Here is a 12,254-nt window from a genome sequence, read left to right on the forward strand (position 1 = left end):
AAAAAAAAGAATAGAAGTATAGTCATTCAGTCATAAAACAAATATTTATTGTGCCTTCTATTTGCCAAGCCCTGTACTACAGATATATTTAAATTGTATATTCTTATTTTTTGTAGTGTTCTATTTGCACACCATTTTATTTCAAACTATATATCCAAAGTGAGAAGTATTCCTTTGTAATGGGGGATACTGAATGTTTTTCATATATCTTACAAATTATTTTTCTTAACACTTTTAAGCTTTGAAGGCAAATCTTGTTTTACTCTTAATCTGTAAATCTGCATTCCAAGTTTCTTAACATTTTCCTTCTATGGGTTTGGCTCTTGCTGTGTCACCAGGGTGGGTAGGGTGTTTGACATGTTTGTTTGGTTGCTAGTCGGCCACACCTTTGATTTTCTTTCATATGGTTAAATTGTCAACCCCAGTAACTCCTATCTGGTTTCTCTACTTCAGTATAATGACTTCAGAATGCAATCCTTTCTCTGGTCTTTGTTTCCTTGCTTCCATAGTAAGTAAGTTATACTCCCCCCCCAATAACAGCTTTATTGAGATATAATTTACACACCATAAGATCCATTCTTTAGTGTATTCACAGTTGTCTAACTCTATCTGATTTTATAGTATTTTCATCACCTCAAAAAGAAATCCTGTACCGCCTGACTGGTGGTGGTACAGTGGATAAATTGTTGGTCTGGGACACTGAGGCCCCAGGTTTGAAACTCTGAAGTGGCAGATTTGAACACAGGTCCATGGCCACTGGCTTGAGCTCAAAGCTCTCTGGCTTGAAGACCAAGGTTGCTAGCTTGAGCAAAAAGTCACTGGCTCAGTTGGAGTCCCCAGGTTAAGGCACATATGAGAAAGCAATCAATGAATAACTAAAGTGCCACAACTATGAGTTGATGCTTCTTGCTTCTCCTTTCTTTCCCTTCCTGTCTGCTTCTCCCTCCTTCCATTTCTTTCTCTCTCTCTCTCTCTCTCTCTCTCTCTCTCTCTCTCTCTCTCTCACACACACACACACACACATACACACACACACACACACACACACACACACACACACACACATCCCATACCTATTAGCTATAACTCTCCTCTGTGTCCAGCAGCCCCTAATCTCTCTTTACGGATTAATTCATTCTGGACTTTTCACAGAAACAGAATCCTACATCATCGCTGTCGTTTGTCTCTGATTTCTTTGCCTTAGCATGTTTTCATGGTTCATCCATGTTGTAGCACCTGTCAGTGCTTCATTCCTTTCTATGACTAAATAATATTCCATTGTATGGATATGCCACTATTTATTTATCCATTCAACAATTGATGGGAAAATTAGTTGTATCCACTTTGTGGCTATGATAATGCCACTGTGAGCATCCATGTATAAGTTTTTGTATAGACGTATTTTCATTTCTCTCAAGTATACACTTATGAGAATTGTTGCATTATAAGGTGAATTTGTTTCACTTTTTGAGAACTGTCAAGCTATTTTCCAAGTGGCTGCACTGTTTTACCTTTCTACTAGTCATGTATGAAGACTGAAATGTCTCCACACCATATCAACATTTGTCTATATTTTTTATTTAAGCTATCTAGTAAGTGTGAAGTGGAATCTCATTGAAGTTTTAATTTACATTTCTTTCATTATATTGAGAATCTTTTCATGTTCTTCTTGGCCTTTTTATATCGTCTTTGGAGAATGTCCTTTTTCTTTTCTTTTTTATTTTTTCTCCTTAGCAAGACAGAGAGACACACACAGAGAGAAACAGAAACAGTAAGTTAGAGAGATGAGAAGCATAAACTCGTAGTTATGGCACTTTAGTTGTTCATTGATTGCCTGCCATACGTGCCTTGATGGAGGCGAGGGCTCCAGCCAAGCCAGTGACCCCTTATTCAAACCACCAACCTTGGGCTTCAAGCCAGTGACCTTTGGGCTCAAGCCAGCGACCACGGGATCATGTTGATGACCCCACACTCAAACCGGCGACCTTAGGGTTTTGAACCTGTGACCTCAGTATCCCAAGTTGACGCTCTATCCACTGTACCACCACCAGTCAGGCGAATGTCCTTTTTTTTTAACAGAGACAGAGAGAGAAAGAGAGTCAGAAAGAGGGTTAGATAGGGACAGATAGACAGGAACAGAGAGAGATGAGAAGCATCAATCATCGGTTTTTCGTTGTGACACCTTAGTTGTTCATTTATTGCTTCCTCATATGTGCCTTAACCGTGGGCCTTCAGCAGACTGAGTAACCCCTTGCTCAAGCCAGTGACCTCGGGTCGAAGTTAGTGAGCTTTGCTCACCACACCAGATGAGCCCGCGCTCAAGCTGGAGACCTCGGGGTCTCGAACCTGGGTCTTCTGCATCCCAGTCTGATGCTCTTTCCACTGCGCCACCACCTGGTCAGGCAAATGTCCATTTTTTGATTGGACTAATTTTTTAAAAATTGTTGAGTTGTACATACAACTCCTTATATATTCTGTATACAACTGCCTTATTAAATATATGGTTTACATTTTTTTTCACATTCTGAGAGCTGTTTTTTCACTTTCTTGATGATGTCCTTCAAAGCATAAGTTTATTTTTAGTGACTTCCAATTTATTTTTTCCTTTCATCACTTATACATTTTGTTGTCACCCTAAGAAACCATTGCCTAACCCAAGATCACAGTGATTTAATGCTTTCTTTGAAGAGCTTTATAATTCTAGCCTTTACATTTGAATCTATGATCCATTTTAAGTTAATTTTTTTTCTTTTTTTGGCAAGAGAGACAGAGAGACAGGGACAGACACACAGGAAGAGAGAGAGATGAAAAGCATCAATTCTTCCTTGTGGCACCTAAGTTGTTCATTGATTGTTTTCTCATCCCCCCCTGGGGGGGTCTACAGCAGAGCAACTGACCCCTTGCTCAAGCCAGCGACCTTGGGCTCAAGCCAGTGACCTTGGGCTTCAAGCCAGCGACCTTTGGGCTCCGGCCAGTGACCCTGCACTCAAGGTGGTGAGCCTGCACTCAGGCCAGATGAGCCCACACTCAAGCCGGTGACTTCAGGGTTTTGAACCTGGGTCCTCTGCGTCCCAGGCCTATGCTCTATTCATTGTACCACTGCCTGGTCAGGCTTTAGTTAATTTTTTTTTTAATTTTTTTTAAATTTTATTTTATTTATTCATTTTTAGAGAAGAGAGAGACAGAGGAGAGAGAGACAGAGAGAGAGAAGGGGGGAGGAGCTGGAAGCATCAACTCCCATATGTGCCTTGACCAGGCAGGCTCAGGGTTTCGAACCGGCAACCTCAGCATTTCCAGGTCAACGCTTTATCCACTGCGCCACCATAGGTCAGGCATCTTTAGTTAATTTTTGATATGGTATAAAGAAGAGGTTCAAATTCATTCTTTTGCTTGGGAATATCCATTTGTAAAGACAGAGCCTTCTTCATTGAATTATCTTGGCACCCTCATCTGAGGTTATACCTTTATTATAGAATTTACCAAATTTTGCCTTGTTTTGTGGTAAACAGTGTATATCTTCCTATGGAAATGGAGGACTGGGAACTTAGTTTGTTCATTTAAAATGAGAAAAGCTATGTGAAAGCATCTTTCCCAGGATGGCAGAGTAAGTATTTTGTTTCTTCTGTAAATGTTCGCTGAGCATACACCCCAGCATAAGGGTGGAGGTTCTTAAAGCTTTGACAGTGCGCGAGTTCCAGAACACTTCAGCACTTCTCAAACTAAGAATCTGAAAAATAGTAGGGGAGACCCCAACAGCTCTGCAAAGTTGTGCTGCTGTCAGGGTAGGCGCCTCCAAATGAATTGTCATCCTTGAAGGTGAAGTGACAAATACACTTTCACTTAGAGTGAACCCAAACACTTAAAACTAACCCTGAAAGTCTAGAATCCTTTTTTTAAAATTTCTTTTTCTTTATTAATTTTTAGAGAGAGTGAGAGAGAGAGAGAAAGAGAGAGAGAGAAGGGGGAGGGAGGAGCAGGAAGCATCAACTCCCATATGTGCCTTGACCCAGCAAGCCCAGGGTTTTGAACTGGTGACCTCAGCATTTCCAGGTCGACACTTTATCCACTGCGCCACCACAGGTCAGGCCTAGAATCCTTTTTTTCTTCTAGTTTAATTCCAAGTTCTCCCGATGTCTACTTATTTAACTGCTTAACAGTTAATAAAGTTTTCACTTGTGGATTTGACCTCAATTCCACAAAATCGATTGTGGCTCTTATCTGCTTAAAAGCAGAAGGATTTTCTCAGGCGGTAACAACCACTATTGAAAAGGCAAAGAAAGAACACTCAGTTATGGCACGCAATTCTATTTCCAGTGACCTTTTTCTCCCTCTCTTTTTCTCTCTTACGGACTGAACATTAGGATCTCTCACAATCTCTCAGAAATAGAGCAAGAGGCTGAAGATAAAGACCTGTTCATGTCCCCAGGGAGTTTCCTACAAGTTCAGGTCCAGGCAGTGCTGCGTGGGTATCTTTCTCTGAGATTCCAAAAGCTGCCCCTCTCTGTGTCCAAGTTCTGAACCTAAAATGTCTGCTCTACAGATACACAATAACTTTCTTGCAACGTTCTTCAGCACGGAAACACTTCTCACAGGTTTCGATGTGAAGAACGTTGTCCAATATTGAGCACTGAGTCTCACAGCCAAGTGCTTCAAATTACAGCTTTTGACTCCAGAGCCCGTTCCTGCCCCTTCACCAAATCGCCTCTCTACAAAAATAGTCAGGTTCTGGGCTCTGAAGGACATTTTCTTGTTGGGATTGTGGCCATTTTGTTTTTAAATAAAAATTTTTAATTAAAAAGAAATTTAAATATAGACTTTATATTTTAGAACAGTTTTAGGTTCATAGCAAAATTGAGCAGAAGACAGATTTCCCCATACAATCCCTGCCCCACACATGCACAGCCTCACCCAGTATCGACACCCAGCAGAGAGTGGCCCATTCTACAGCCTAATAATTACCCTACCTACAGATTACACTGGGCCCATGCTTGGTCTTGCAGTCTATGGCTTTGGACAAATAACAACATTCATCCAGCATTACACTGGATTACGGAGTAGCTTCACTGTCCTAAAAATCCTGGCCTCTGGCGAGGCTCGATTTTATAAGGCAAAAGAGAGGAAAAGAAGAAAAACAAACAAACTATGCAGTCTCCACCAAAACTGCAAGCCAAGTTTGTTCTCAAGTTCAGCGGTTCCCAGCTGTCCCACGTTGCCTAGTCCCGCTAGGGGCAGGTTTCTCCTCCTCCTCTTCCTCCTCCTCCTTTTGTTTAAGTGTCAAACAAATGGGTTTCCTGTTGACACCGGAATACTGCGAAAGGGCAGGAAGAGGCCAGGCCACCTCCCCCCACCTTGCTTATTTATTTTGTACACGTTTGTTTTGGTCCTGCGAGAGGGCGGTTCCATTCCAGCGTGTATGACAGTGGGACGGGCCCTGCGGGTAACCCCTCCCCAAGGGGGCGAGGCCAGGCCCGGCCCGCGCCCTCCCGGTTCCCCTCCAGGTCCGCGGGGCGGGGAAGGGAAGGAGGAAGGGGGAAGAGTGGAGAGAGCGCAGCGAGCGAGGCCGCGGTCGCTGTGGAGGAGGAGGCGGGGAAGCTTGCTCTGCCCGCGCCGGGCCGCCCTCCCGCCAGCTGCAGGCGGAGTCCGCAGAGGTAGCAGACTCCGCGGCCGCCCGCGCCGCCGCCGCCGCCGCCACCTCGTTCCCGGGGCCGCCTTCCAGGCCCCGAGGGTGCTGGCGTGGGGGGCCCGGTGCCCGTCCGCCGTCCCGCGGCTGCGCCTCCGCGCCTCGCCCATGGCTGAAGGCCGGCGGTGGGAGGACGAGGAGGAAGAGCTGCGGGAGCTCGGGGGCTCGCGCCGCGCTCGGGGCCGTGCGCGCTCGGGCCACCCCGCTGCAGGTGAGGGGTGAGGGGTGCGGGGGCACGATGGGGGACACGGGACCGAGGGCAGGGAGCTCCAGGGCCGCGCAGGTCCTGCCCGGTCAGGCAGCGGCTCCCTCACCCAACCCGATGGGACTGGTACATCTTGGAGGCGAGAGGAAGGGAGGGTGGCTTTTCCATTCTCATCCTCACTTTCAGGCGGAGCCCTAGAAATTCACACTGGTCTACCTGCTAGGGTCTGGGAGCGAAAACTACAAATTTTCTGTACGCACACTAAATCCGGGAGCTGCTGGCGTGGACCTTCTGGCCCAGGTGATCACTTACCTCTAGATGAGTCAGAGACCAGAGAAAGACGACCCCTCCCGGCAGGTTTGCCTGGGCTGCCGCATCCAGGTCAAACCACGTGCTAGTAGTCTAGTCTGGTTTCGGTGTCTCTGAACTTCGGACCTGTGACTTTCATTCCTGTCCCCAACACCGCCTTAGCTCACCAGTTTTCTACAGGACTTGTTTTAGAGTTATTTTGTGAGCGCCCCGGCCCAGATGATAGCATTCCAAAAGGCAATTCGTTTGGTTTGAGAGTCATTTCTGGGCCTAACATTACTTTTATCATCTTGTGTTTTGGGGGGGCACAAAGGTGGCATGGATCAATAGTTTGGCGCATAAATGCAAGAGTGAGTAAGTATAGATCCACACCCCTTCTGTCTTCCTGGCAGCTTTTCAATCAAACATAATAGAAAGGAGAATCTCTGGTTCTTGGTTCCAACTGGATAAGCCAGGATAATGGCAAGAGAGAACAAATGTAGGGAATTGACTACAGAAGGGAGCTGGAGAAGTGAGAAAGATGGAGATGAGGTGAGACTCATTAAAGCCTCTTCAGAAAATGAAATACAGTGAACATTCCATCAAGTCATGGGCAAGCTTGTACATGTGGCTTAACCTGAGAGAAGGGGAAGAATTAGAAGATACTGGATCTGTGGGGAACAAATAGAAGGTAGAAAATAGAGTGAAAGGAAAGAATTTGAATAGTATGAAGAAACGGTCAACTTGATGCCCTTAGGGCCTTGGGACCTTAAAAATAGTTCCCAATGTCCATTACTAGGGCTTTTTAATCAAAATAGTTCCTCAGACACCATGCATTTTGAAAATGATCATTTTGTTCAGTATAAATCCAGACCTCATGAGAGAATGGGAAATGAGAAAATATTTCTTGCAAGAATACAAAGAAAAAACTTCAGAAAGATGTGCCACCATTGAATTAATGATTTAAACATTGTAGGCTGCCTTGGAGTCCTGTTACCTTCAGCAAAAACTTTACTTTTGTCTAAGAAGAAACAAACAGTGAGTAGCTGTCTATACTGGAGGTCAGACTAGATGTGATCCAGGTATATGCTTGTCATTTAGTTACAATCTGTGTATTTATTCCAAGGCTAGTGGAACTGGCATTTGTATAACTTGATTTTACCAGTTCCTTAATTTCCCAAGGCTGGCAGGGAGGCTTTTCTATGTTCTGTTATAGTGTTTTGCTGAGACATGACATGGTATATTTTTTTACTAAGAAACTGGTATTTGCAGTTTCTAACCATTTAACATGCCCTGTCTCCATTAAGGGGTAGGGGACAGAGACATTAAGGAGTGGACAGCGGGTTAAACTTGCAATTACTGGTCTTCTTTCTTTTGGGACACATTATTTAATAGTTTACATTTCTTTACAAGCTGGGCTCCTCCATCCCCTCATTAATTACTGTGTTTTGCAGACACCATTGCATTCCTTACCAAGCTTGGGCATTTGTTCCTTATGGCTGTTGCGCATCTTGTTCTCTTTCCAAGTGAAAGTATGAACTGACCCAGAGGCTTAATCTTTCTTCCACTTAACTTTTCTTTCCAGTCTTTCCCCTTTTGTGTTCTCATCACTCCCTCCTTCCTCCACCACTTTACAATCTAAAGATGGTCTCTTTCTTTGATCTCGCATAGCTTGACACCATAAACTTGGGGTTTAGGGACTTGAGGGAGTCTGAACTCCTTCGCACCTTGCTAGTTTCAGATGTGGTGGTGGAAGTGTATTTGTTTATTTTTGCAATGTCTATTCAGAATAGGGTATAAAACCTAGAAATGATAAAATATAGGCATACCTTGGAGATACTGGAAGTTTGGTTCCTGACCGCTGCAGTACAGTGAGTTGTGATCTTTTTGCCAGTGAAGGATCTATTCTTCAACGCAACATCTGGGAAGCACAATAAAAGAATATGCTTGTAAAACTCCTGTAACCTACATCCAAGTCACATAGGGGTCATCAAACTTTTTATAAAAACCCGCCCACTTTTGCAGTGCTGGTCAACCGGGTCCCTAACGCGCAACCAAACAGCGCTGCGATTGGCCCACCATGAAAGCTGGACCGCCCACTAGTGGGCGGTAGGGACCAGGTTGACCAGCACTGCAAAAGTGGGCGGTTTTTATAAAAAGATTGACGACCCCTGATTGTGATTATTTTCTTGTTCTTCTGTACCGTTTTGCCTGTATGCATATGTTTAACATATGCATCCCTATACAATATTATTTAGTTTTACCTATTTTACAAGTTCATGGGTGGAATCATCTTGTAGTGTCATACTTTTTTCACACACTATTAAGTTTGTAAGATTTACTCACATCGTTACATGCAGCTGTAGTTTATTTTCACTGTATAAATATGTCATACTTTCTGTTTTATTGATTTGTTGGAGTTCTTTATACACCCTTTGTGGTTGCATATATTGCAAATATCTTCCACTCTGTGGCTTATTTTTGAAATTTCCTTATGGTCTCTTGATGTGGAAATTTTTTTTTTTTTTCTTTTTTTGTGAGAGAGAGATGGACAGACAGGGAGAGAGATGAGAAGCATCAATTCTTTGTGGCGGCACCTAAATTGTTCATTGATTGCTTTCTCATATGTGCCTTCACTGAGGAACTACAGCAGAGCAAGTGACCAATTGCTCAAACCAGTGACCTTAGACTCAAATCAGCGACCTTGGGCTTTAAGTCAGTGACCTTTGGGCTCAAACCAGCAACCATGGGGTCATGTCTACGATCCCACCCTCGAGCCAGGAGCCTGTGCTCAAGCCGGGTGATCCTGTGCTCAAGCCGACAACCTCAGGGTTTCAAACCTGGGTCCTCTGCATCCCAGGCTGACGCTGTAGCCTCTGCACCACTGCATGGTCAGGCTGATGTGGAAATTCTTAATTTTAATGTAGGTATAATTATGAATCTCTTTCTTTATAGTGTCCCTCCTCCCCTCACTGTTCCCTTTGGTTGATAATGTTTTCCCTACCCCAGGGTCATGAAGATATTCTCCTTTATCCTTTGTATTGTTTCCTAAAAGTTTTGTAACTTTCTTTGGAGAGAAGTGGTATAACTTTCATCAGACTGTCACCGGGTCTGAGAACCTCTGACTGATCTATAGAGTAGGGAATATAAGATTCTAGGTCCTCCCCTAATCACCCAGAAGAGTAGTAGGTAGTTAATAGGCTTTAACAAATATTAAATACATGCATTCTTTCTATATGTTGATGTCTTTATGGTAAACTCTGGAAGGACTGATGTAACTTCTCTGATATGTTTTGAGTAAAATAACTAATATTGTCAGTATAAGGGCACAGAGTAAAATTTGTTGTGTTCACTATGAGCTGGGTGCTTCTTATTTGTTATACCGTTAGGTGGTTATTATTTTCTCCATTGTGTAATTGAAAAGATTGAGGCTCAGAATATGTAAACAACTTGCCCATGGCTCCTCAGCTAGTAAATGGGAAAATGAGAACTTGAGTTTGGGTCTTTCTGATTTGAAAGTTCGTGTTTTTTCAAACTGTCCCATTGGCTGTTAGTAATGGCCAACTGCTATCAATGCCTCACACATTTATACCTGCATATTCCTTGTTATATATTTAGAAATATTTTACATGTGTGTGTTTTTTCTGGTTAGGAGGGGCTTTCAGAGCCTCATTTAACTTGATTCTTGAGACCTTGAGAGGAAAGAGGTACACTTTACTATTCCCATGTTAAAGATAAGTAAATTGAGACTTGGAAATATTGAAGACTTAGTCTAAAATACCACAGTTAGGTATAACTGCACCTCAGTTACCTGTATGGTGTATTTCCAATCATAAACTATTGTTTCTTTGAGTTGATTTGTATAACATATGGCCAATAGTTTGTGGCTCTAATATGTTAGTTTTGAAAACTGCATTAGCACTTAGCACTTTTATCCAAGCCCAGTGATTTCCCCGTGTTGCTTTCTCCCCCCTCCCTAATCTATCACCAAGTAATTTCATGTAACCCCCTTACATCTTCCCCTCTGATTCTAATACATAAAATAAGTGGTGAAACTGCCATTTTTCGGAGCACTTTCTCAATTCATTGAAACTTTGCTTCCTGGCAATTATCTACAGTTTGGCTCAAATAAAGTCATAAAAATTCTTAGAAAGAGGCCCTGGCCGGTTGGCTCAGTGGTAGAGCGGTGGCCTGGCATGCAGGAGTCCCGGGTTCGATTCCCGGCCAGGGCACACAGGAGAAGTGCCCATCTGCTTCTCCATTCCTCCCCCCCTCTTTCCTCTCTGTCTCTCTCTTCCCCTCCCGCAGCCAAGGCTCCACTGGAGCAAAGTTGGCCCGGGCGCTGAGGATGGCTCTGTGGCCTCTGCCTCAGGCGCTAGAATGGCTCTGGTTGTAACAGAGCAACGCCCCAGATGGGCAGAGCATCGCTCCCTGATGGGCATGCCGGGTGGAACCCGGTCCAGTGCATGCGGGAGTCTGTTGGACTGCCTCCCCGTTTCCAACTTCAGAAAGAAAGAAAGAGAGAGAGAGAGAGGGAGGGAACTGCACTAGTTCTGGGCTATCATCTTACCGATTTTGTTATTAGAATTCCAAAGTTCTCTAATAAAGTCATAAAAATTCTTAAGAAAAAAAGAAAGAAAGAAAGAGAAAACTGCACTAGTTCTGGGCTACCATCTTACTGTTTTTGTTATTAGAATTCCAAAGTTCCCTAATTTATTTTGAGAAAGTTATTATGAGTCCCAAGGAAACTATAGATATATTTATACATTATTTTAAAATCTTGCACTCACTGAGTTTTTTTTATCTCCATCAGTATAATGTATGCAAAATGGTGTAGAAAATACAGAGGCTACAAAGAAATATATAAAATAGGCTCCCTACTTTTAAAGAATTTGGAAATTACAGAATTACAAAAGGTAAGACCAATACACTTAAAGAAGATAAGTATATAAAGTAGTTGGTGGTGACTATCAACTGGAGTTGAGCATAAGATAACCAGACTATCTTGGTTCATTTCTTGGATAACCTCTTATTAACTGTGTGACCTTGGACAAGTTACCTAACCTCTCTGTGCTTTTACTCTTAATTTGTAAAATGAAGATATTAATAAAACCTGTTTTATAGGGTTTGCAGATTAAGTGAGTTAGTATATGTAATACCCTTAGAACATAATTAGGCATATAGTATATACCTACAAAGTTATTAGCACTCATTTACGTTCTTAACCTAAGGATAAAAGGCCAAAGTTGGGAGGCAATAGTGTTCATTTGATATCCCCCATCCCCCCAAAATAGCTGTTTGTGAAGCACTGATTCAGGCAGAAACCTAAATAGTGTTCTGATTGTGAAGACAAAGGATTTTATGAGCAAGGGAAGGGGAATAATTGCCTGAATAGAAGGAGGGAATTTCTAAAGGTGCAAATAAGTTATTCTCAAGCTATACATAGAGCTAATTCTAAAGAATGTCTTTGCTTTTTAGTCTGGTCGTCAGAATGTCTGCTTTCCTATTAGCTTTGCAAGAATTTCTTTGGGACACAATATTGCTTTGGCTCAGTCAAGAGGTTCTTTTCCACAGTTTAAACATTCCAAAGGTTTGAAGAGTAAGACGTGCAAGGTCTCTGGGATGGCAGCTCCAACTCCATTTTGAAGTGGCTCCGTTTACATCGTTCTTCACATGTATGTCCAATTGAGCTGACCTCTGACTAAAACTCATTCATATGAGAGTATCAACAGGTACAAAGAGGACGAATAGGAAGTCATTTCCAATTTTGGAAACAGAGAGGAAGTTACACTAAAAGAATTTGGAAAAGTGCTGGATAGGATAAGCAAATAATCATGAGTTAATATTTATCCTGCCCTGGGTTCTAGGTAGTATTCTAATTGTTTTACATGTATTTTTCTTATTTAGTCCACATACATGTGCTGATTTCTTTCATTTTTACAGATGAGGAACCTGAGGCCCAGAAGGGGTAAATAATCTACTCGGGATCACACAACTAGCAAGTGACACAGTAGGATTTTGTGGCAGAGACTCCTAGTTGCCTACCCAGTATTCATTTCCTTTGTCTTTCTGAGTCAATGA

At 42.8% G+C, this 12,254-nt stretch overlaps 1 protein-coding gene across 6 annotated transcripts in view; it reads left to right on the top strand.

Moving 5' to 3' along the window:
- Positions 1–12,254, top strand: part of SH3D19 (SH3 domain containing 19) — a 191,305-nt gene that overhangs the window by 13,109 nt on the left and 165,942 nt on the right. The window contains exon 1 of one of the 6 annotated variants that reach the window (XM_066280893.1): positions 5,482–5,891. The exons of 3 other annotated variants lie outside the window; for them this stretch is intronic. In XM_066280893.1, coding sequence (XP_066136990.1) covers positions 5,789–5,891 — 103 coding nt within the window. In that variant the 5' untranslated portion in view covers positions 5,482–5,788. Of the gene's footprint in view, positions 1–5,481; positions 5,892–12,254 lie in introns of those variants that run through there. 2 more of the 6 variants (XM_066280926.1, XM_066280909.1) reach the window with 2 other exon arrangements.

This window comes from Saccopteryx bilineata, chromosome 1 (assembly GCF_036850765.1).
Source record: "Saccopteryx bilineata isolate mSacBil1 chromosome 1, mSacBil1_pri_phased_curated, whole genome shotgun sequence".
Classification (NCBI taxonomy): Eukaryota; Metazoa; Chordata; class Mammalia; order Chiroptera; family Emballonuridae; genus Saccopteryx; species Saccopteryx bilineata.